Source organism: Euphorbia lathyris, chromosome 9, assembly GCF_963576675.1.
Source record: "Euphorbia lathyris chromosome 9, ddEupLath1.1, whole genome shotgun sequence".
Taxonomy (NCBI): Eukaryota; Viridiplantae; Streptophyta; class Magnoliopsida; order Malpighiales; family Euphorbiaceae; genus Euphorbia; species Euphorbia lathyris.
Window position 1 is genome coordinate 22469354 of NC_088918.1, and position 24400 is coordinate 22493753.

The 24400-nt window shown below is 36.5% G+C and overlaps 2 protein-coding genes across 3 annotated transcripts; one reads left to right on the top strand and one right to left on the bottom strand.

The window, feature by feature from the left end:
* The first annotated feature begins 5556 nt into the window (after positions 1 to 5556).
* LOC136206005 (uncharacterized) lies at positions 5557 to 18035 on the top strand. 2 transcript variants are annotated; one of them, XM_065996897.1, is made up of 10 exons: positions 5557 to 5738; positions 9150 to 9235; positions 9480 to 9542; positions 10461 to 13220; positions 13333 to 13776; positions 14082 to 14753; positions 15105 to 15920; positions 16003 to 16719; positions 16800 to 17630; positions 17779 to 18035. In XM_065996897.1, the coding sequence occupies exons 4-10, from the start codon at positions 10464 to 10466 to the stop codon at positions 17821 to 17823; spliced, it is 6282 nt and encodes a 2093-aa protein (XP_065852969.1). In that variant the 5' UTR covers positions 5557 to 5738; positions 9150 to 9235; positions 9480 to 9542; positions 10461 to 10463; the 3' UTR covers positions 17824 to 18035. The 2 variants fall into 2 exon arrangements, with proteins under 2 accessions (XP_065852969.1, XP_065852968.1); XM_065996896.1 differs by lacking the exon at positions 5557 to 5738 and having other exon boundaries at positions 8937 to 9235.
* A 690-nt stretch (positions 18036 to 18725) lies between these two features.
* Positions 18726 to 24195, bottom strand: LOC136205279 (cytochrome P450 726A27-like). The gene is made up of 2 exons (XM_065995804.1): positions 23231 to 24195; positions 18726 to 19473 (listed from the first exon to the last, which is right to left on the bottom strand). Exons 1-2 carry the CDS (start codon positions 24173 to 24175, stop codon positions 18862 to 18864), a joined length of 1557 nt encoding a protein of 518 aa, XP_065851876.1. The 5' UTR covers positions 24176 to 24195; the 3' UTR covers positions 18726 to 18861.
* Positions 24196 to 24400: the final 205 nt, after the last annotated feature.

Consider the following 24400-nt stretch of genomic DNA (forward strand, 5'->3'; position numbering starts at 1 on the left):
TAGGAATGCGTTTTTAACATCAAGTTGACGGAGGTTCCAATTCTTGGACAATGCAATACTGAGAACAGTTCGATTGGTTGCCGGTTTAACCACAGGACTGAACGTTTCACCACAATCGATACCTGATAGTTGCCCCGAACCATTGCCGACCAGCCTGGCTTTGTACCTCTCAAATGACCCATCTGCTTTTGTTTTGTGCTTGAAAATCCACCAACTACGAATGATGTTAGCAAATTTTGGATGGGGTACTAGTACCCACGTCTTATTTTCAATTAAAGCTTCAAATTCGCCAGTCATGGCTTGTGTCCAATTTGGATCACTTAAGGCTAGGATTGGTGTTTTGGGAATTGGGGAAATGTCGGGAGATGTGGATGCTGATAGATTAAGCATTCGACGTGGTTTGTGGATGCCATGTTGGGCTCGGGTGGTCATGTTATGAGAGTTGGGATTGGGCAGGGTATCGGGCAAGCTATCAGTAGTGGTTTGTGAATTGGAGCTAACATTGGGTGACGGGTTCGATGCGGAATGGGAGGAGTCGGAATGAGATGATGATCCGACACTTGACGACGACAAAGGGGGACGGTTTGAGTGGGAGGTGGATGACGAACAGGGATATGGCGTCGAGACTTGACGCGGGCTAGCGGAAGGTGACGACGAGGACAAAGGTGAGGTAAATTGACGCAATTTAGAGGACTCGACGGGACGTTCAGGTGACTCGATCAGACGCGAGACGGAGGACTCAACTGGACGGACGGGAGACGCAACCAGACGCGACACAGACAGTTCGACGAGAGGGGCGACAGGGTTAGGGGACGGAACTGACAAGATGACCGAGCATGGGAGAATGAGAGAGGGTTCAGAGACGCTGGACGACGAAGTGTAGGAGGGTGGGATACGTAGACGAGATGCGGTAGACGCAGAGGAGTGAGATGAGACAGGAGCTGGGAAATGGGATGTGTCGCCTGCGGGTATAGCACTTGCGCGAGACTCGCAAGGTGCCAGGGCAGGCGCAAATGGATATACAGACTCATCAAAAACTACGTGACGGGAGACGATTATTTTGTGTGTGATCAGATCGTAGCACTTATAACTTCTGTGATTCGGTGGATATCCGAGAAATACACATGGGGAGGAACGAGGTTGAAGTTTATGACGGGTGGTAGACGGAATTAGGGGAAAACATAGACACCCGAAGACCCGTAGGTGACCGTATGTGGGATCTCGTTGATACAAGATTTTGGTGGGGGAATGATAATCAAGAATTTTGTGAGGGTAGATATTAAGAAGATAGGTTGCAAGGTCTAGTGCATGATGCCAAAATTTAAACGGAATTGATGCATGATTCATAACAGTCCGAACAACATTATTGATAGTTCTAATTGTGCGTTCGGACTTGCCATTTTGAGGTGATGTATATGGACATGAAAAACGAAATTGCATTCCATTAGTATTACAGAATTGGCGAAAAGAGTTGTTATTAAATTCCCCCCATTGTCACATTGAAAAACTTTGATATCACGCTCAAATTGTGTGCGAACAAAGGAACGGAATTGAAGAAAAACAGAATAGACTTTAATTTTCTGTGGTGTAATTATCCAAGAATAAAACATAGTAACGGTGCCCACTAGAGCTTAAAATAGGAGATGTCCAAATGTCACTGTGAATTAAATCAAACGGTATACAAGCAAAATTATGAGAGAACTGAAACGGTAATTTAACTTGTTTTCCATTAACACAGGAAGAGCAAATAGAAACACTTTTATTCCTATTACATGAAATCAAATTCTTATTCACTAGGACGTTCATAATGGGAAGCCCTGGATGGCCTAAACGGTTGTGCCAAACATCAGAAGACATGGCGGTAAAGACAGACGGAGAGGAGTGTGATGTGGATGGACTAGACGTGACTGGATAGAGGTCTTCGGTACTGTTACATCTCATGATACGTGTACCCGTCTGTAAATCCTTCACAGAAAAACCGAATGGGTCAAATTCGACAGAAACTTGGTTATCTTTGGTAAACTGACGAACATAAATAAGATTTTTGATAAGTTAAGGTGCATGCAAGACATGTTTTAAATGTAAAGGTTGGTTTTTAGTGGGTAAACTAGCATAACCAGATCCACAAATAGTAACACAGTGACCATTACCGACAATAATATTTTCATTGAAGCTTGAATTAAAATAAGAGGTGAGTGTACCTTGGTTGGTTGTCATGTGAGATGTGGCTTCTGTGTCCATGTGCCACTGATCAGGTGATGGTGATATGGTCATTGTGTGCATGGCCTCTGCAATGTCAGTTTGCATATATTGCTGTGGCGCCATATTAATGTGAGCCTGTTGGCTGTCGGGTCGAGGACCAAGGATTCCTTGTTGAGGCTGTTGTCTTCCAGGAGGATATTGTGGTTGCCAAGAAGTAGTGGGATACGGACTCGGCAGGGTTGCCCATGGCTGTCTGTAAGCCCAAGGAGGAGGCATCGACGGACGGTAGTGATGAGGGGCCGTCGATCGGTACTGATGCCGGCCTTGGCGTCCGCGATATGGGCGATTCCCATATCTCCCGCCGCGGCCAGAATGACTGGAACGGTTGTGCGACTGGTGCGCCGGCGAGTGGCGGGTTGGAATCGACGCCGTTAGGGCAACCGGAGTGGGCGGGCTGCTGGTTTTGCGAGATCGGGTTGTTTCTTCCGGGATTAACATTGAGCGGGCTTTGTGAAAAGGTGGGAGAGGATCTCCGTGGCGGAGTTCGGTGCCAACGGTATCGTATGCATCAGTGAGACCCGAGATGAGTTGAAGAACCATTTGGTCATTGGTAACGGGGCAGTCAACGTTAGAAAGTTGATCAGACAAGGATTTCAGGTGTTGGCAATAGGATGACATATCAGAGAAATCATCAAGTTTAATTTTAGAGAACTCTTGTTGAAGGAATAGGGCACGAGAATTTTTGTTATCAGAAAATATGTCTTGGAGACGGCTCCAGGCCGAGGCAGCAGAGGAATCAACCTCAATGATGGTGTGAAGTAGGTCAAGAGAGATAGTGCTGTAGATCCATTGGAGAACTACGGCATCAATACGGGACCATAGTGCTGGGTTTGTCGTTTTAAGGGAGTTGTCAGAATTGTTTTTCAGGTGAGGAAAGTATATGGTCTAGGACTTGGAAAGCTGTTGCGTGAAGTTTGAATAGGGCGGCCCAGGTCGAATAGTGCCATTTTTCCATATTTAGAGTGATTTTAACGAAGGTGGAGATGTTGGATACAGTGAGGGAGGGATGGTGATTGGGGTTTTTGTCTGTGTTATTGATGTTGGAATTGGTGTTGGGAGGTGTTCCGGTGGTTGAGTTTTCGGTGTTGGTGCTCATGGCTACGAAAACGGAGGGATTTTAGTGACTCGGGTGGTGTTGTATTGGAAAGATGGGAGGCGCCAGAGTAGTCGGCGGCGGCGGAAGGTAAGGGGAAGGAGAAGGTGTTTCGAGGTAGGGAGGAGATAGGGAGAGGAGAAAATAGAATTAGGTTAGGTCTCTGATACCATGTAACAATTGTAATTGTTGCTTGACTGTTATTGATATCTCAGAGAGTATAAATACAGATTACAGTTTGTGTGTAATTGAAAGACTGTAACTAGACTCTGGCCTACAATATAGGAACTAACTATTTTAAACAGATAATGGAGTAAATAATATATATATATATCTCTAATAGCTCTCAGTTCTTCTGCCAATTTGTATTTGTTGCATTGGGAATGAACCTATGCAGTTATATTGTACATAGGATTAATTTAATCTATCAAATACTTTTTGAAATAATTGTATCTTCTCTCAATTAGACAGATATTGAGTAGTGAAGCACCTGATTTTACCTTTTAGAAAATTTTATTTAGAAGAGAAGATGGTAGAGTTTATTGTATCTTGTATTGGGAGATGGTGATGAATTTCCTCAACCGGGATTTTATATTGAGGTTAAATGCACCATTGATTATTGAACTTATATGGTTCTCTCAAAATGGTCACTCAACTTCAATTTGTCTCAATAAAATTACTCAATTTTGAGTTTTATTTCAATCAAGTCGCTCCGGCGATTTCCTTGATTAAAAAGGCATCAGAATGATGACATGGGTAACACTCCAGCATGAGTCAACTCAGATATTTGATCGAAACGACACGTGAAAGCCACGTGTCGGTTATATTTATGGAAAAATTGATTTTGTTTTTTCATAAAAACAACTGACACTTGACAGCCAAATGGCGCATACGTGCATGTCACATGTTATTTCGGTCAGAGCTGAGTTGACTCATGCTGATGTGTAACTCATGTCATCATTCCGATGCTTTTTAATCATTGAAATCGTCGGAATGACTTACAACAACAACAACAACAACAAAGCCTTAGTCCCGAAATGATTCGGGGTCGGCTAACATGAACCATCATATAAAACCGTGAAAATCAAGTCGTGTCAGCGACACAGATTCGCTCCCTCCACTCCGTCCTATCCACTACCATATTTTCCTCAATTCCCAATAAACTCATATCACTCTCGATCACCCTCCTCCAAGTTTGCTTAGGTCTTCCCCTACCCCTCACCACTACATCCCTTTGCCACTCTTCGGTTCTCCTAACCGGCGCATCAAGCGCTCTACGTCTCACATGGCCAAACCACCTTAGTCGGTTTTCTCTCATTTTATTCTCAATAGATGTGACCCCTACTTTTGTCCTAATTATTTCATTACGCACCCGGTCCTTTCTCGTGTGACCACACATCCATCTCAACATACGCATCTCCGCCACCGACATCTTATGGATGTGGCAGTGTTTCACTGCCCAACACTCCGTACCATATAACAATGCTGGTCTAATTGCCGTCCGGTAGAATTTTCCCTTCAATCTATTAGGCATGCCGGATCACAAAGGAAACCCGTAGCACTCTTCCACTTCGACCAACCAGCTTTAATCCTATGAGCAACATCTCCATCTACTGCTCCATCCGTTTGGATAATAGATCCTAAATACCGGAAGCAATCCGAGGCCTGAACAACTCTCCCATCTAGGATGATTGTCCCTGCCTCCCTACTCCTACGGCCGCTAAACTTACACTCCAAATATTCTGTCTTACTTCGACTCAACTTAAAGCCTCTAGATTCTAGAGTTTGCCTCCATAGTTCCAACTTCATCTCCACTCCTTCTTTCGTCTCCTCAACCAACACAATATCATCTGCAAACAGCATGCACCATGGTATACCATCTTGAAGTGAACTTGTTAGTTCATCCATAACGATGGCAAAAAGAAATGGGCTTAGTGCGGAACCTTGATGCACTCCAATCGTAATAGGAAACTCTTCAGTCTTCCCAACACTAGTACGTACACTCGTGCATACTCCCTCATACATGTCCTTTATGATGTCAATATATTTCCGCGAAATGCCTTTCCTTATCAGTCGGAATGACTTAATTGAGACAAAATTCAAAGTTGAGTGATTTTATTGAGACAAATTGAAGTTGAGTAACCATGACAACCATATAAGTTCACTGACCAATGATGCATTTAACCCTTATATATTGATTTGAGTGAGATGAAAACTTGGGATTGATCTACAGCTTAGTCGAAAATGGATGTATAGATTCTACACGGGCTGAAGCAATAGCATTATTTGAAGCAATGAAATGGATCTGCACCCTTGAATATCAGCAGGTGATTTTCGTGACCGATGCAAAAAGAGTGGTGGATGGACTGTCGACAAATATCAGGTACATATTCTGCATTTTGGAGGACATCAAAAGTATACTGCAAAGTAAAACAGGTTTTTCTGTTGTGTTTGTTCCACGATTAGCGAATAAGCTGGCTCATATTCTGGCCCGTGAAGCTTGTTCCAATGCTAATCGTATTTATTCATTCGTTATTCCTTCATTCTTGATTCAATCTCTTTGTACGGATTCTTTTAACTCGTAATAAACAGCAGTTTTAAAAAAAAAATTGGGATTGAAAAGTCTTAGTAGACGGATAAAAAAGAATCGTTTTCTATTTTTAACAATTGATACAAAATTGCAAGTGTTTTGAATAAATTCAAAAATAATTATTTAACAATTTTAGACAACAGTGACACGAAGGGAGTGAGTTTTGGTACACTTTGATTTGGTAATTGAAGAGGTGAAAAGCAAAATAAACACAGTATCAAGTATATGCTTAATGAAGTAAATTGGTGAACAAATGTGAAATTTGTCTTTGAATGGAGCTCAACCAAAATATATAAGTAAATTGGATTTTGAAACTTGTCGTTTTGGGGTGTAAAAATATATGAGCACAAAATGACTTGAAACTACATTAGTTCGAAAGATAATTTTGAAGCACACTAACTTGGAATATGCTTGTGGGATTTATATTTTTGTTCATATATATTTTTTTTTTTTTTTTTTTTTTACATTTAACACATGGCGGAGAACATTTTAGAAATAATTATAAAAATTTAAATCATTTTTCAAGATTAGACATTAATTCAGATAAGAAATGTGTGACGTGATTAAATTCTGTTGTTCAATATTAAACATGGGTGTGGAAGTCTGATTTTTTACTACCGAATGACATTTTTTTTTGGAATAGTTTTTTTTTTTTTTTAGTTTATTCGATTTTTCGGTTTTAGGCTCCTAACGTCAATTAAAGTTTTATTCATAGGACTCGAAATTCAGATATCTAGGTTATTTGCTTGTTGTTTTCAATTAATGCATTTAATAATATCGTGGTCTGTAACTTTTAATCATGGACCAACTTTTTCTGAATTAAATAATCAACCACAACAACAAAGTCTTAGTCCCGAAATGATTCGGGGTCGGCTAACATGAACCATCATATAAAACCGTGAAATCAAGTCGTGTCAGCAACACAAATTCGTTCCCTCCACTCCGTCCTATCCACTACCATATTTTCCTCAATTCCTAGTAAACTCATATCACTCTCGGTCACCCTCCTCCAAGTTTGCTTAGGTCTTTCCCTACCCCTCACCACTACATCCCTTTGTCACTCTTCGGTTCTCCTAACCGGCGCATCAAGCGCTCTACGTCTCACATGGCCAAACCACCTTAGTCGGTTTTCTCTCATTTTATTCTCAATAGATGTGACCCCTACTTTTGTCCTAATTATTTCATTACTCACCCGATCCTTTCTCGTATGACCACACATCCATCTCAACATACGCATTTCCGTCACCGACATCTTATGGATGTGGCAGTGTTTCACTGTCCAACACTCGGTACCATATAACAATGCTGGTCTAATTGCCGTCCGGTAGAATTTCCCCTTCAATCTATTAGGCATGCCTGGGTCACAAAGGAAACCCGTAGCACTCTTCCACTTCGACCAACCAGCTTTAATTCTATGAGCAACATCTCCATCTACTTCTCCATCCGTTTGAATAATAGATCCTAAATACCGGAAGCAATCCAAGGCCTGAACAACTCTGCAATCTAGGGTGATTGTCCCTGCCTCCCTACTCCTATGGCCGCTAAACTTACACTCCAAATATTCCGTCTTACTTCGGCTCAACTTAAAGCCTCTAGATTCTAGAGTTTGTCTCCATAGTTCCAACTTCCTCTCCACTCCTTCTTTCGTCTCATCAACCAACACAATATCATCTGCAAACAACATGCACCATGGTATACCATCTTGAAGTGAACTTGTTAGTTCATCCATAACGATGGCAAAAAGAAATGGGCTTAGTGCGGAACCTTGATGCACTCCAATCGTAATAGGAAACTCTTCAGTCTTCCCAACACTAGTAGGTACACTCGTGCATGCTCCCTCATACATGTCCTTTATGATGTCAATATATTTCCGCGAAATGCCTTTCCTTATCATGGCCCACCAAAGTAATTCCCTTGGTACCTTATCATATGCTTTCTCCAAGTCAATGAAAACCATATGCAAGTCTTTCTTCTTATTTCGATAGTGCTCCATTAATTGTCTCATTAGATGGATGGCTTCCATAGTTGATCTTCCGGCATAAAGCCAAACTGGTTTTCCGAGATCTTCACCGTCCTCTTTAGCCTTTGTTCGATCACTTGCTCCCAAAGTTTCATAGTGTGACTCATTAATTTGATTCCCCGATAGTTGGCACAATCTTGGACATCGCCTTTGTTCTTATACAAAGGGATTAAGATACTTTTCCTCCATTCTGATGGCATCTTATTGTTTCTCCAAATTTTGTTGAAGAACGGCATCAACCATTCGATTCCTCTTTCTCCCAAACATCTCCAAATCTCAATAGGGATGCCATCAAGTCCTACTGCTTTCTTCAATTTCATCTTACTTAATGCTATTTTGACTTGACTTCACCTTTTTGAATTCTCCGCAGGCATTCATGATTTATTATATCGTGATGGATACTTATATCTCCCACATCTTGTCTGCGATCTCCATTAAATAAGTCATCAAAATAGGACCTCCATCGTTCCTTGATATCCTTATCTCCAACTAGGACTTGCTGGTCCACATCCTTCACACATTTAACTTTTCCGAGATCTCGCGTCTTCCTATCTCTCATCCGAGCAATTCTATATATGTCTCTTTCCCCTTCTTTCGTATCCAATCTGGTATACAGATTCCGATTCACCTTTGCTCTAGCATCTCGTATGACCTTCTTTAATAATCATTTAATAAAAAATAAGATTTTACCTTAATGGTATGCAATTTATGTCATTTTTATGCATTCAAACTTTTAAAAAAGTTTAAATAATTTTTATAAAATTAGACGTTGTCTCAGATAAGAAATGTGTGACTTTATTAAATTTTGTTCAAAGGTAGGTGTGGAAGTCTTATTTTTATTCAATAGTATATTCACGGCCTAATCAAAATTTGTCCAAAAGTGGGTGTGAAAGTCTGATTTTTCTATGGAATGACAAATTATTCTTGAGAATACCTACTCTACTTTTATAATATTAGCAGGTTCTTTTCATTAATGCAATTTAATAATTCTTAATCATGCATGGACCAATGAGACGTTTGCCTGAATTGAAATAATCATCTTATTTTAATTAGTATGAATAGGGAGTTGTCTCCATTGGAATTTATAAAACTAATCTCAGCTTTTTATACAATTTGGAATTTATAAAACTGATTTCAGCTTCTTAATTGATAATAATCCTCAGGTTTAAGTTTAAGTTTTACAGGAGATATTCAACATGTTGCTTCTTGCTACACTACTTACCTGTGTGGAGAAACTGATCTCATTCTTTGATAGCTAAAACAAAAAAAGGTACGTTTCAAGTTTGAATTTAACACTCTTTTAGTAGATTAAATCAAAATTCTTTAACTTAGGCTTTTTATTTCAAATTATCCTTTTACTAGTTTGGTATGGTTTGAATCAGAATATTCATCTTAATTTTTTAATTTGTATGAGTAGGCAGTTCGCTCTGTATATGGGTGTTCGTAATTTCTGTGATTTGGTTTTCTATTGAAATTTATAAAACTTATCTCATCGTTTTACAATTTTTTAACAGCTGCTGATCCTAAACTTCTCTGCGGAGGAACTCTGATTCTTTGATAAGCTCAACCAGAGGAAGGTATGAAACCTCTTCTTCCTCTTTAATGTTTTTTTTTTCTTTTTTGAGTTGTCTGAATTTATTGTCTTAATTTCAGATTTGTTCACCAATGTACTTCATTAATCATAAACTTGATACTCTGTTTATTTTGCTTTTCACCTGTTCAATTACCAAATCAAGGTGTTCTTGTATTTTCATGAGTACCACTTGTATATTGTCATAGAAGTTTAAGCTGATAGTGAAAGACCCCATTCATATTAGTATCCGAGCGAATGACAATTGGGTTTGAAGTGTGAACAACACGGATGTTACCGTTGTCTTATTTAGGTTATATTATTTAGGGTTTTTTTTATTATTTAAGAGTCTTTAATATTTAGGATCTTTTATTATTTAATATTTATTAATTTATGTTCAGTATTTCTTATTTAATTAGGTTAGACTTTTTAGTTGTCGTAGAATCCTAGTTGTGGTAGAATCCTAATTGTAGTAGGATCCTTTTGGCTAAGGATACCTTAGGTGTTTAGGAATCATTGTACCTCTTTATAAAAGGGGATTTTCAATCAGATTAATATCATCGAGAATTTTAAATTAAAACCCAATACAGGGAGTTAAGCGATCTCTCACAAATCGCTACTGAGTTTTCAAAATAGGTTCTACCAAGAACAGGAGCAACAAGGGAAATCGAGGGAATTTCCCGGTGAAAAGACCCGTGACGAGATCCTATGCACATAACAACGGACTAATCCTACCATGAGTTGAATTAAAAACTAAAATGTAGGTTCGAAGTAAAACAAATTTTGGTGTGAAATTTCGAAAAAAGAAAAATAAGTTCAATAAAGTGAATGTAATAATTCTGAATTATTATATCGTATAAATTCAGTTGCTAAGTTTTCTTTCCCATTCTCTGATATTTCTTCCATTTCAACATTGGTAAAACAGAAAATGGCAGTGACAACCTCACTAGCTGGTGCTGCCGCTAGTAAAGTTGCCAATGAAGCTGTTGATTCAGTATGGCGTCAAATTGGGTACATATGGAACTACAAAACCAACATCGATGACTTTCAGCAGCAACTTCTAAAGCTGAAAGCTGAAAGACAGAACATGCTACACAGTGTGGATGAGGCCAGAAGGAACGGGGAAGAAATTGAAGACACTACAACCATCTGGTTGAAGAGTGCGGATGATGCAATTGAAGCAGCAGAGGAGATCCTTAATGGCAATGACACTTCCAAAAAGAGATGCTTCATGGGTTGCTGTCCTAATTTCAAGGCCCGTCATCAATTTAGCAGAAAAGCAAAGAAGGACACACCAGGCATCGCACAAGTTCAACGAGAAAGAAATTCCATCCTTAAAATCTCCAATCGTTTGGATGTGCAGGCAATGGAGCCTGTCAAAAATTACGAGGCTTTAGAATCGAGAATGGAAGTATTGAAGGATATTATAGGGGCATTGAAGAGTGATGATATCAATTTGATTGGGGTTTATGGTTTAGGAGGTGTGGATAAAACAACGCTTGTGAAACAACAGGTTATAGCACAAGTCAAAGAAGAAGGCATTTTCAAAATGGTGGCTATAGCAAATGTGACGCATATTTGGGAGCTGAGCAGAATTCAACAAGAAATTGCAGATTGGTTAGGTCTCAAGTTTCACATTGAGTCAATTGAAGTAAGGGCAGCAACGTTACGTGCACGGTTGAAACAGGAGGAGAAAGTTCTTATTGTTCTAGATGATATTTGGGAGCCGATCGAAATGGAGAAGATAGGAATTCCTGATAAGGATGATCATGAAGGATGCAAAGTATTAATGACATCTAGAGATCTAAATGTATTATTGAACATGGATGTCCAAAGACATTTCCTGCTTCAAGTTTTACAAGAAAATGAGGCTTGGAAACTATTTGAAAAGAAGGCTGGTGATTTCAAAAACTCAAAATTACAATCAATTGCAATTAAAGTGGCGAGGAGATGTGCAGGTTTGCCCGTTCTTATCATGGCTGTTGCAACCTCATTGAGAGATAAGGAATTGTATGAATGGAATGATGCCTTGGAACACCTACAAAAATTCGCTGACAAAGGAATGGATGCGCAGGTTTACTCAGCCCTTGAGTGGAGTTACAAGTTTTTGGGTGATGACCACAAGTCCTTATTTATCCTTTGCGCACAAGCAAGTGAATCCATCATACCCATCACATACTTGGTGAAATATGCTAAGGGGTTGGGCTTATTTCAGAAATGCACTACGATAAGGGTTCTTAGAGATAGACTACTTAAAGTGGTCAATGACTTAAAAAGGTCATGTTTCTTAATGGAAGGTGACAACAATGAATTTGTCAGAATGCACGATGTTGTTCGCAATTTTGCTACAGTAATAGCTTCCAAGCAACATCATGTCTTCATTGTACCTTCTCAAACTGAACTGCAAGAATGGTCGGAGGACACATTTGAACGATGCACTGCCATTTCTTTGCTGTTTTGCAATATCCCCAAGCTTCCTCAAGTACTTGAATGCCCAAAACTTGAGTCCCTTATACTCAGCAATGGCGGAAATCCCTCACTCAGAATCCCAGAGAATTTTTTCAGTAGAACGAAAAAATTAAAACTCCTGGATTTAACTCATGTGAATTTGTTACCATTGCCATTCTCACTTGGTTTTCTTCAAAACATTCAAGCGTTATGCTTGAATCATTGCGTTTTGGAAGATATAAGTGCAGTCGGACAACTAAATAAGTTGCAAGTTCTCAGTTTAGTTGGTTCCAATATAGTTCAGCTTCCAATGGAAATAAGGAACTTGACTCGTTTACAACTTCTGGATTTAGGAAAATGCCGAAGGCTTGTAGTGATTCCACCGGGTATCTTAAATTGCTTGACCAAATTAGAAGAGTTGAGCATGTTGGGTAGCTTTGTTCAGTGGGAGGGTGAAGGTCATAGTGGCAAAAGAAATAATGCTAGTCTTTCTGAGTTGAAGACATTGTCTAACCTAATCAATTTAGAAATTCACATTAGCGATGCAAAGATCATGCCAGTGGATTTGTTCCATGCGAAGTTAGAAAGATTCAAAATAGTTATAGGGGATAATCAGGATTATTATGGTAATCATGGCGTTCTTAAATTGGTGAAACTCAAGATCAATGATGGCTTTGAATTGGAGAGGGTAAAGGTCTTGTTTATAGAAACTGAATATTTGTGTTTGGATGATATCAAGGGTGTGGAAAATGTGCTCCCCAAATTAGAAAGGCAAGGCTTTCCCGAGTTGAAGCATCTACAAATCCAAAACTGTCATGAGATGCAATTTATTATAGATACGACAAGGATGTGTGACATCATCTCTTTCCGGAGCCTTGAGTCGTTATCTTTGCTAAATTTGAACAAATTGGAGAATATCTGTTATGGTGCATTTGCAATTACCTCTTTTAACAATTTAAGAAAGTTGAAGGTGGGGAACTGCAATGCATTGAAGAATATGTTTTCATTTTCTATGTTTAGATGCCTCGTCCAGCTACAAGAAATTAACGTAAGTAAATGTGAAATCCTGAAAGAGATTGTTGCTGCGAGTTATGAAGATGAAACAATCAAGCTGACTCAATTAGAAATACTAACGCTAGAAAATCTACCCCAGCTTGAAGGATTTTGCTCTCCAACTAACGGGGCTTCTGCAGAAATTTTATTGGTGGATGAATTCGAAAATCTTTTCAGCAAAAAGGTTTGTTCCATGACTCAATTATATTCTTTGACTTAAATATTTATGTTATAAGATTTACTAGTTAGCTGGATCAACAAAATCTAACTCTATAAAACAAAAACTGTGTTGGCAGATTCAATTTCCCAATTTGGTAAAACTGAAATTGTTATCAATAAAAGTGGAGAAGATATGGCACAACCTCAACACAGAATTCTGTCCATTTGACAAATTGACAACCATTATTGTTCAAGGCTGTCAAAATTTAACATATGTGTTGACATCTTTGATGGTTAGGAGTCTTGCTCAACTAAAGAAATTTGAGATACGTGATTGCAAATCCATGGAAGAAGTGATAAGAATAGAAGGAGAGATCGAAGAAAAAATGATATTTCCCAAATTGAACCATTTATTTCTGGGTCGTCTTCCGAAAGTCGTAAATTTTTGCAAGAGCAACTTAATTAAATTTCCTAACATGGAAGAGTTACGGATAAGTGGTTGTCCTTGTCTACAAACATTTGTCTCAACTGGTAATGAAGCTGGCCAACAACAAGATTCCAGTACTCTTTTTGATGAAAAGGTTAACTCTCCTCCTTTTTTTTGGTGCAATCTCTCTTCCTTTTAGTCGTTTATTTTATTAATGGGTCTCTGGGTTATATCATATTATATTCTAAATTGCATACCTTTTCTATGATAACAATTAAAAAAACACATACTTGAAATTGATACAAATGTTTGGAGGATCCATGTTACAAAATAATAGGTCGGGAGAAAATGTAAACATTTTTTATAGGTTAGAGGCCAACTAAAACTTTAAGCCTTAACTTTTTGTACAGGTTCATATATATTTGAGGGAAATTGATAAAAGAATAATGAACGATGCAGGTTGATTTCCCTAACTTGGAGCAACTTGTAATTTCCACAGTCCATAGGATGAAGGTAATATGGGGCAATGAACTCCGTGAAGATTCCTTTCGCAGACTGAAAGGATTTGTGATAGAAAATGCTAAAGGATTGGTGAAAGTTTTCGCACCCAATTTAGATTTGACAAGATTTCAGAATCTTGAGAGCTTATGTATAGATAGCTGTAAGGCTTTGACAGGGTTGTTTGACATCCGATGTTTGATTGGTGTGAAGAATGAAAGAGGTGTTTCTCAATTGAAAATACTCAAAGTATTTAGTACTCCAAATTTGAAGTATGTATGGAATGAAGATCCCAAAGGAATTCTCGACTTTCACAATTTAATCCACGTGAATATTCGAAGATGCTCAAGTCTGAAATGTGTGTTTCCAGTCTCCATAGCAAGAGGTCTTGTGAATCTAGAAAAGCTTCATGTATTAGATTCCGCAATCAAGGAAATCGTAGCAGGGGATGAGGAACGAATACAAGGTGCTACTGTGTTTGAGTTTCCTCGGTTGAAAGAATTACGTCTTAGAAGATTATCACAACTTGAAACATTCTACCCAGGAACTCATACCTTAGAGTGGCCAGCATTACAACAATTATATATCACCGAATGCTATCAATTTCACATATTCACTCTCTCGTTTAAAAAGGTATGAAATGTATACTCTACTTTCAAAGATATCATATTTATCAAAATTCTTTACATATATAATAATTTATATCTATATAATTAATTTTTACATGAAAAAATTCTTTACACGTTTGTTTTTTCCTTACTAAATATGCTAAAATTATTATGAGATGTTGTAAGAGAAATTACAATATCTAGGACCCCCTTGTACTTTAGTGTGCCGTGTGCATGTCATTTATCACTCACTAGTAACAAATCAAAGACCTATATACTCATGATAATTTCTTTCTTTTTTTTGATCCCGTGGTCATACTAACTTGTGTAATTGTTTGATGAAATCCTAAGTTGTTTTTATGCAATTGATTTCCAGATCATCCCAAACTTGGAGGAAGTAGCACTAAATGGTAAGGAAGTCAGAAGGATACGTGAAGCCCAACTTCCAGCGGAATTATTTCACAGACTTAAACTTGTTGACTTCGATTTTTTTGATGAAGAGTCAGCAGTTTTTCCGTATGATCTCCTTCACATATTCCGCAATTTGGGAACACTTAAAGTGTCAAACAGTAAATTGAAAGAGCTGTTCCCACCTCAAGGAGTACTTGTTGGCGATGAGATGCGGTCGTTGATTCTTACAAGAATGCATTCCTTGGAATTGTTCTGCCTACGCAATCTCAAGACCATATGGAACCAAGTCCTTCAAACTCTTCAAACACTAATCATTAAATTTTGTGATAGTTTAATAATTTTAGCACCGTCCTCGGCATCTTTCCAAAGTCTAACATCCTTAGATATATGTGACTGCAGAGGATTAGTGAGCTTAGTGACATTTTCTACAGCAACAAGTTTGATGCAGCTTCAAAGTTTGAGAGTAAGAAATTGCATACAGGTGAAGGTTATTGTATCAGATGAGGGAGATGAAGCAATGAATGAGATTAACTTCGTTAAATTAAAAACTTTGGTACTTGATTGTTTGCCAAACCTTACCAGCTTCTGCTTAGGGAATCACATTTTCAAATTCCCTTGTCTAACGAAGGTAGTTGTGAATCAATGCCCCAACATGGAGTTCTTTTCTAAAGGAATCTCAAGCACACCAATGCTGGCAAGAGTACAACGAACAGAAGTAGAGAACACAGGATATTGGCTTGGCAATCTTAACTCTACTATGAGTTTCTTGTACAAAAAGATGGTATGTTTTAGATTGACCAAATTTCTATAATTCTTAAAATATTATGTTGTAGCTAAACCGAAGTTTTTTTTTTTTTTTGAAGTTTGGATTCCAAGGGCTGCGGCATCTGACACTCTCTGAATTTTCAAACTTGAAAGACAGATGGGACAATGAACTTCCACTAGAGATCTTTTGTGATTTAAATTCACTGGTGATTGATGAGGTTGCATTTTCCTCATATTCAATACCATCTAGTTTACTGGAGCACTTGAACAAATTGGAGAAGCTGGAAGTAGCTAACTGTGAATTATTGGAAGAAGTTTTTGATCTACAAGAATGGAGTGATGAGACTCAAGAACAAAGAGAGCTACTTCCCAAGTTAAATAGGTTTCATTTGATCAATTTGCCAAAGCTGAGACAAGTATGGAATGAGCATCTTGGACGAATATTGAACTTCAAACACCTTCAATTGCTCAAGGTTCATAACTGTTGCAGGCTGAGGATGATATTCACTCCATCTATGGCTCAAGGACTTGTGCAATTGCAAAAAATGGAAGTGAAAAAGTGTGTTTCAGTGGAAGAGATCATTTCAAAAGGAGCAAAAGAGGATGGGATGATCAATTTCCCAATGCTAAACTCGCTTGTTCTTCACTCTCTGCCCAAACTGACAGTTTTTCGTGCAGGAAGAGGCATTGTGCATTGTCCATCCTTGAAAAAAATTGCTGTAATTGACTGTCCAAAGGTAGAAGTATTTACTTCCACAGCTGATGAAGAACCAGAACAACTTAACTATGATGGAATTTCCATCTTCTATGGAAAGGTCAGTTTGTCTCTTTTTCATGTACATAACATACTATTCAACTTTAGTATAAATGTTTTTATTTTTCTATAATTTCCCAGGTTAAATTCCGAAGCTTAAAGGGATTAAGAGTGGATTGGAACAACAACATGAAGAAGATATTGGCAGAAAGTCATGACTTGTTTTGCAGTCTGGAGTTTGTTAAGCTGAAGCACTTTCCTATTGAGTATTCTAGTTTTCCATCCAGATTCCTTGAGAGATCACCCAATCTGGAAAAGCTTTTTGTAAGTGATGCTTCCTTTGAAGAATTATTCTCAGAAGAAGTGACCTTTAATGAGGAAGAATCTTTAAAGAAAGTAACACCCTTGAGAGGATTAACTCTTTCTAAGCTTCCCTTGCTGAGATATCTGATCAAGGATCAGAATGTGCCAGCTTCATTGATTCAACATCTGGAAGCTCTTCAAGTATTGGAATGCACCAAATTGACCATTTTGGTGCCATCATCGATCTCTTTTGAGAATTTGTTAACTTTGAAAGTTTCCAAATGTCATGGATTGTTAAGTTTGATAACGTCCTCGACTGCTAGAAGTTTGTCGCAACTCGCAAGATTGGAAATAACAGAATGCGAAATGGTGGAGGAAATAGTTGCGAGTGAAGGAGATGAAGTCGAAGCGGAGATTAGCTTCAATCAGCTGAAACATCTGGAACTTCATAGTTTGCCAAAACTCACAAGATTCTGCTCAGGAAATGAAAGCTTCAACTTCCCATCTTTGGAACAAGTAATTGTGCGAGAATGCCTTAAGATGGAGATTTTTGTTCAAGGAGAATTATCTGTTCCGAATTTAGAGAGTATTCAAACTACAGAAGATGAAAATGAATGGTGTTGGGATGGCAGCCTCAATGCTACTATACAGCACTTGTTCAAACAAACGGTACATTACGTTCACTTGCATTAATACCTTAGCTATTTCAAAATTGCTTGGGCTTGCTGGTTTTGAAGGCTCTCTAAGATTAGCTTTGTGATATTAATCTATTTGTACATTTGGAAAATAACGTTATTGTAATAATAATTCTTTGCAGATTGCCAAAAAGGTTGAAGAACAGAAGAACATTGAACTGGTGTGAATCTGTTGCACAAGCTCAAATCAGTTTGATTTTTTTTTTTTTTTTTTTTTTTTTTTTTTAAGTTTGGGACTTGTAGTACTTTAATTGACGTTCAATTGATGTTAAACTTTGCTTGCTTTAATGTTTGATTGTTTTCCTATTTTATTATTTTAAATTTGTATTCATGGCATGATGGAGTAATCTGTATTTATTCAAAGCTTAATACATTTTAAGGGCCCATTTAGTTAGATATAACACTTTTGTAATGATATGTTCATTACATTAAAGATCCACTGTTAGGTTTAGTTGTATATTAAAATTTTGTTGTAATGGAATAGATTAGATTTTGTTCAACAAGTTTTGTAATCCCGAAAAATGAAAAAATCTGAAAAAATGAGAAAATAGAAAAAAGGTGAAAATGAAAAAATTAAGAAAAATATAATTTTTTTTTTATCAAAACATGAAAAACTATATACTAATTTCACGTTTTTCAAATTTTCATGTTTTTTTTTTGTTGATTTTAATTATAGAAATAAATGTTAGGATTGTATTTAATTAAGTAAATATAAATATCATAATAGTAATTATATTTCATAATTCTTTTTTTTAAAAATTTGTCAACAAAAGAAATCAAATGGAATTCCATAAGTAACTTTAAACTGTTATTTTAAATATGTTAATGGAGCTATGGATTTTGTAAATCTGACTTCTAAATAAACAATTGTCTAATAAGTTGAAAGTACGAAATAGCTTAAAAGTCTGTAACTAATTTTTATCTTGATGAACTTCATTGAAATATCAATGCATTGAATTGATGAATAAACTGAAGAATTGAGAATAAGCTTGAATTCTCCAACTCATCACATTCTTCAACAACTCATCTAATATGAAACAATTACCATCCATTCCAAACCAACTAAACTTTAATATCCACATGTGCCATTAATAAAATAATTTAGCTAATTTAATCAATTAGACCAGTAAATTTAATTACATAATTAGTCCAAATTTAATTTGTAGGTGTTACAATCTTATTCCATTTTCACTAGGCAACTTAGTTTAAACTTTAAAAAATGGAACCGGAATCAGGCAAAGGTCGTGTTTTCTAGCCAGGGCACCGTGATAAATTTCAGTCATATCAAGATTTGCAGGTGTGATTCCATCGGGAAATTTCCAATCAAAATGATATAATAAGTTTGCAAGGAGAAGCTCCACATAAGATGTGGCGAAAGTGATTCCTGGGCATATTCTTTTTCCTGCACCAAATGGTATTAGTTCCATATTTGCACCTTTGTAATCTATTTGACCATCTTCGAATCTTTCAGGACAAAACTTCTCAGGTTCAACCCAAACATTGGGATCTCTTCCGATTGCCCATACATTGACGTGAAGTATAGTTTTGGGATAAATATCATATCCATTGACTTTTGTTTTTAGTCTGCATTCTCTTGTGACGAAGGTCGATGGAGGGTGTAATCTTAGAGTTTCTTTGACAATTGACCTGAGGTATTTCAACTCGTGAATTCTTGCTTCCTCTACTTTTTCCTTCTCAGCAAACACTCGCCTCACCTCTTCTTGTGCTTTTCTCATTGAGTTTGGGCTCTTCATCAATTCCGACATTGCCCATTCCACAGTTTTAGAAGATGTATGGCTCCCACCAAAAAATATTTCCTATAATATTTGGATATTATAATAGTAACTATCATGGATATATATATATATATATATATATATATATATATATATATATATATATATATATATATATATATATATAAATCATGTCATATCGTTTTAGCGAAATTTTGGATACAATTTCAAAATGAACAAGTATGTAAAAAATAACAATTGTGTAAAAAATAATAATAAAAGATATTCTTGGAGTTTGATTATCAATTGAAGTTTTTGGCTTAATAGTTTCTTGATACGGTAACAAAGCTTCATAGACTAAGTGATTGAAAGTTCAAATTCAGATAACTTCATTTCATGGTATGATGTACATGCTTCAAGCTCAAGAAGCATTTGCATGTCGGAGTGTGCTAGATATAAATAAAAGATATTCTTTGTCACATCCGTGTCCTTAATTATTAATCGTTATATCTTAATAGTAAATTTATCATAGCTTTTAGATAATTAATGAATTAATTGGGTGTGTTTGGTATAGTTTATAAGCCAATTTCATGATTTTAGAAGAAATTAAAAGTTTAGGGTAAGTTTTTAAAATTCATAGGGATCAAATGGATATTATCCATCTTTGGGAAGCTAAATATCTCATTCCCAAACCTGAAATTCGGATGCCCAAAGATGAGAAAAATCAGACTGTGTTTGAACCCTCATTTCTTCTCCATTTCTTCATCTTCTTCATCCTAATACCTTAATGTACCCAGCAGCAATGATTCTTTAATATTTAGAGATTGCACCGTCGGATTGAGTCGAAATTTTTACAGCATGTTCTAGACCCCATAATGCTTATTATGGTCGGTTGGATTTTGATTCGGAGCACTCTAACATAGGTTCGTGTCTAGGCAGAAACTAAGCAAGAAAGTGAGTCATTAGTGTGTTCTTCTTCTTTTCTTTGCAAAGGTAAGTAAATATCAACTACCCTTTGAGTTTTCATGTATATATATGTATATAGAACTTTATATTTTTCAGAAAAATGAATTTTTATTGTTGATTTCACCATGCATGCCATTGATTTGGGTTTTATGATATAGTTTAGTATGAATTTCAAGTATATTCAAGAAGATACACATATATGTTCTTGCATGTAAATTTTAAACTATAATATACATATATGTATACATGATTTGAGTTTTTAGTTGATGAACTCTAGTATATTTCATCAATAGTTTTTATAAGATTTGATATTTTGAAGAATATAAACTAAGAAATGTATTTTAAGCCTTGTTGAAATTAATTTATACACAAAAGTATATATACATGTGTGTGTATATATATTATTTCTGTTTTCTTAATTTATTTTGGTGAATTTGAGGATATTTGATTAATTCTTGTATAAGAATTAATATTTTGAAGGATGGAAATGAGGAAGGTACTTAATAAATTTTATAATGTTGATTTGTGAGTTTTATATATATGTTTACATATATATTTCTGATTTTAAATTATGTTATGAAATTATAATATTTTTAGTATCCATCAAGAGTAATCCGGATAGGTGGTTTTTATTAAAGTCTGTATTTAGTGAGAAATACGGCCTGTGTACACAGTTGAAAGACCTATCGGGTATGGCAAAGAAGTGTTGAGTAAGACCATGCGGGTTAGGCAAAATTATGAGATATCTCGATGCTAATATATTATGGGGATTGATACATATGGGGATTATCTCTCGGATGGATACGATTTGCGAAGTATTTATTGATATACGATTTGTGAACTATTTATTGATATACGGTTTGTGAAATATATATTGAGATACGATTTATGAAATATTTATCGAATTACGGTTGATTTGATTAAATGGTTAATTTATTCATTTTATATAATTGAAGTTTTAAGCAAATAAATATATATATCTATAGCTATTTTAAGTATATTTATTTTTTGTAGTTGATAATTACTTATTGAGATTTTTGTCTCACCTTTTCAAATGTTTTAACGTTTTTAGGCGAAGAAGTGCAAGGCACCGAAGGAGGTGCTCAACGTTAGGTCGAGGATCGGACACGGCCACAAGTTTTCAAGTCGTCTCTAGGGTATTGCATTTCATGTTATGCATATTCATAGAGTGAATAAATAGAAAACTTTATTAGAAGTGTGTTTTGGCTAGTATGTGATCATATAAATCACATATAGACTAGGGTGTGTTTGTGTTGTTGTGGACAAGTGCACTTTTAAGTGCTTTTGAGTTTAACTTGATGTTAGTGTGACCTTGTAAGGTCATTTGTGTATTCCTAAGATGAAATGTTGAATTATGGTTTTATGGTATGAATTAAAACAATTACAAGCTTGATATTTTGGAGTTGGATGATTTTTCTTATAGCTAAATTCGTTTTTGTAAAAAAACAGATTCGTACCTGATACTTCTAAGTCATTTTGCGACCTGTTAGTGTCAAAATTAGCTCCTGATATAAGAAAAGAAAAGTTGCATCTCTGTCTTAGGTTTCCAGTGGTTTTTGAATCGCCTCATTTGGACTTCGGATGTGAGAGTTATGATATAAACAATATGTATAGGTCGTTTTTCGGATTATTCGGGTTTAAACCTATGTTCGACCCTTTTCCTTTAGGTTTCTGTTCCGGGGCTGTTGATTTAAGATTTCGCATATGTGTTAGGTTTCAAGAGAATTTGGAATTAATTAATTTGGACTTATATATTTTGAGATATGAATTAAGGAAGCTCGGGTGTTCAAACTGAAATTTAAAGAAAATGTTGGGTTGGTTAATTAACCATCCTAATACATTTATAAGCATTTTTTTTTATTGTGAGACGTTCCCTCCGACAAATAAACGTCGGTGGTGATGCCTCACCGTCATATCTGATTCTGTGTTGGGTCGGGTGTGACATTCTTGGGTTTTACATATGAATTGGATCAAATTGTTTCTTGGAAAAAAGATTTAACACTTTATGAAATGTCTATCTAGGTTTTGAAAAAACTTTCCTCTTAGAAAAAGTTGTCTATTGTTTGTTGTTGGTAGTACACTAGTACAAAAATGGTCTTAGGGTCGTGTTATTAGCGATGATTGCTAAGTATAACAGATGCTAGATGTCATTGTAGTCGACCATTTCCAATGATGCCTTATTGGTGACGGTTATTACAATTGACCGTTGTTAAATGTCCACATTCTCGAACATGCGTTTTATTAAGGGTCATTGGCGTCGGTTGTTATAAATCTTATTTACGGTGAAACAACAAATAAGACCTACAAAAAGGAGCACCAAACATTTTGTTTGTCCTTTTTATGGTTTTTTTTTATTATTTTTGTATCAAATGGTAGATATATAGCGTGCGGCTAAGATTGATTCTATATCTACCATTTCATATAAAAGATAAAAAAAAAAGCCATAAAAAGGACAAACAACCAATTGAATTAAAAGTTCGAGCTGATAATTAAGGTTCAATCATAGATTTTATATTACTTTTTGACACACTACCACACGCAAATGCTTCTAGGCGTGCAGCGTGCACAACACAAACATTTATGTGTGAAGGTGTGTTAGAGATTCGTATAAGATCTATGATTGAACCTTAACCATCAACTTAACCTTTGAGTTCAATTAGTTACATGGCATGATATCAGAACCTCTTCAACCAAATGGTCGAGAGTTCGAATAGTGACAATCTCATTAATTTGTGAAATTAAAAACAAGCGTCAATGTACGATTGAAAGTTAACTATAACTTTGAGGACAAAAAAAACTAACCATAACAGACTGTAACAGCTTGTAAAGTAATATATATATATAAACTAACCATAACGTTGGCTTTGATGGCTTCATTTGTCAATGGAAGTTGAAGGTCTCCATGTTCCTGTACATCCAACAAAACCTGTAAAAGGTTGTTATCTCCAGACTTATGTTGAACTTTATGTTCTTTAAGAATATCTTCAAGCATCTTATCCACTTCTTTTTGCACCCTCTCCAATTTTAATTTTGCCCCATTGAAATACTGAAGGAATTTCAACGAAGGAAACAGATCCGTACCACTACTTGAATCAATCACTGCATCTTTCACTTTCTCCAGCATAACCAATAAACTCTCTTCACATTTTCCATAGGTTGTAATAAGCACCACAGAATTCGTCAAATCACCGACGGATTTTGTCAGATTTACCGACGATTCTGCTTTAGTGCCGAGGAATCTGACGAAACCCGAAACGTTTTCTTCCCTCACTGATCTGAAACTCTGGACGCGTTTCGCACTCAGAAACTCCAGTGTGCAGATTTTCCTCATCTGTCTCCAGTGATCACCGTATGGTGCAAAGACAATATCCTGGCGATCGTAATATAGGACATCTCCGGCGAGGGCGGGAGGACGTCCGGCGAAGACTTCACCCTGGATTTTGAGGACTTCTTTTGCTGCTTCGACTGAAGAAATCACAACGGATAGAATTTGGCCTTGTTGAATACTCATGATTGGACCGTGGATTTTAGCTAAATCAGCTAGGCGTTGATGGAATAGACCGCCGATTAACTGTGGAATGTTGCCTATGATCGGAAACTTCCATGGCCCCGGAGGAAAGTTTGAGTGGTGATTCTGATTCTGATTCTTCCGCCGTATCTTTAATACTGTGAAGATGAAAAGGAGAAAGCAGAAGAGGATCGGGAAAGAGGGCATTTTCAGCTCCATTTTTTTTTTCTGTAAGAGGAGAAAGAGTACTGTTGGATAAAAGTCAACTGCATACATACACATATACATATATATATTAATAGTGGTTTGGTTTTTGGACTTCTAGATGTAGATCCAAATATTATTGTTTAAATATAGCTCTAATTCAATTCTTGTCGGGTTCATCTCTCAAAATAAATAGATAAAGTAATGTTTTCATTGAAGTGTAGGTTTAGTCCCAATGTAAATAGTTGAAATTTAACTCGTTTTTGATATACAGCGAATATAACTTTGTCATGTCGCATTTATGAGACT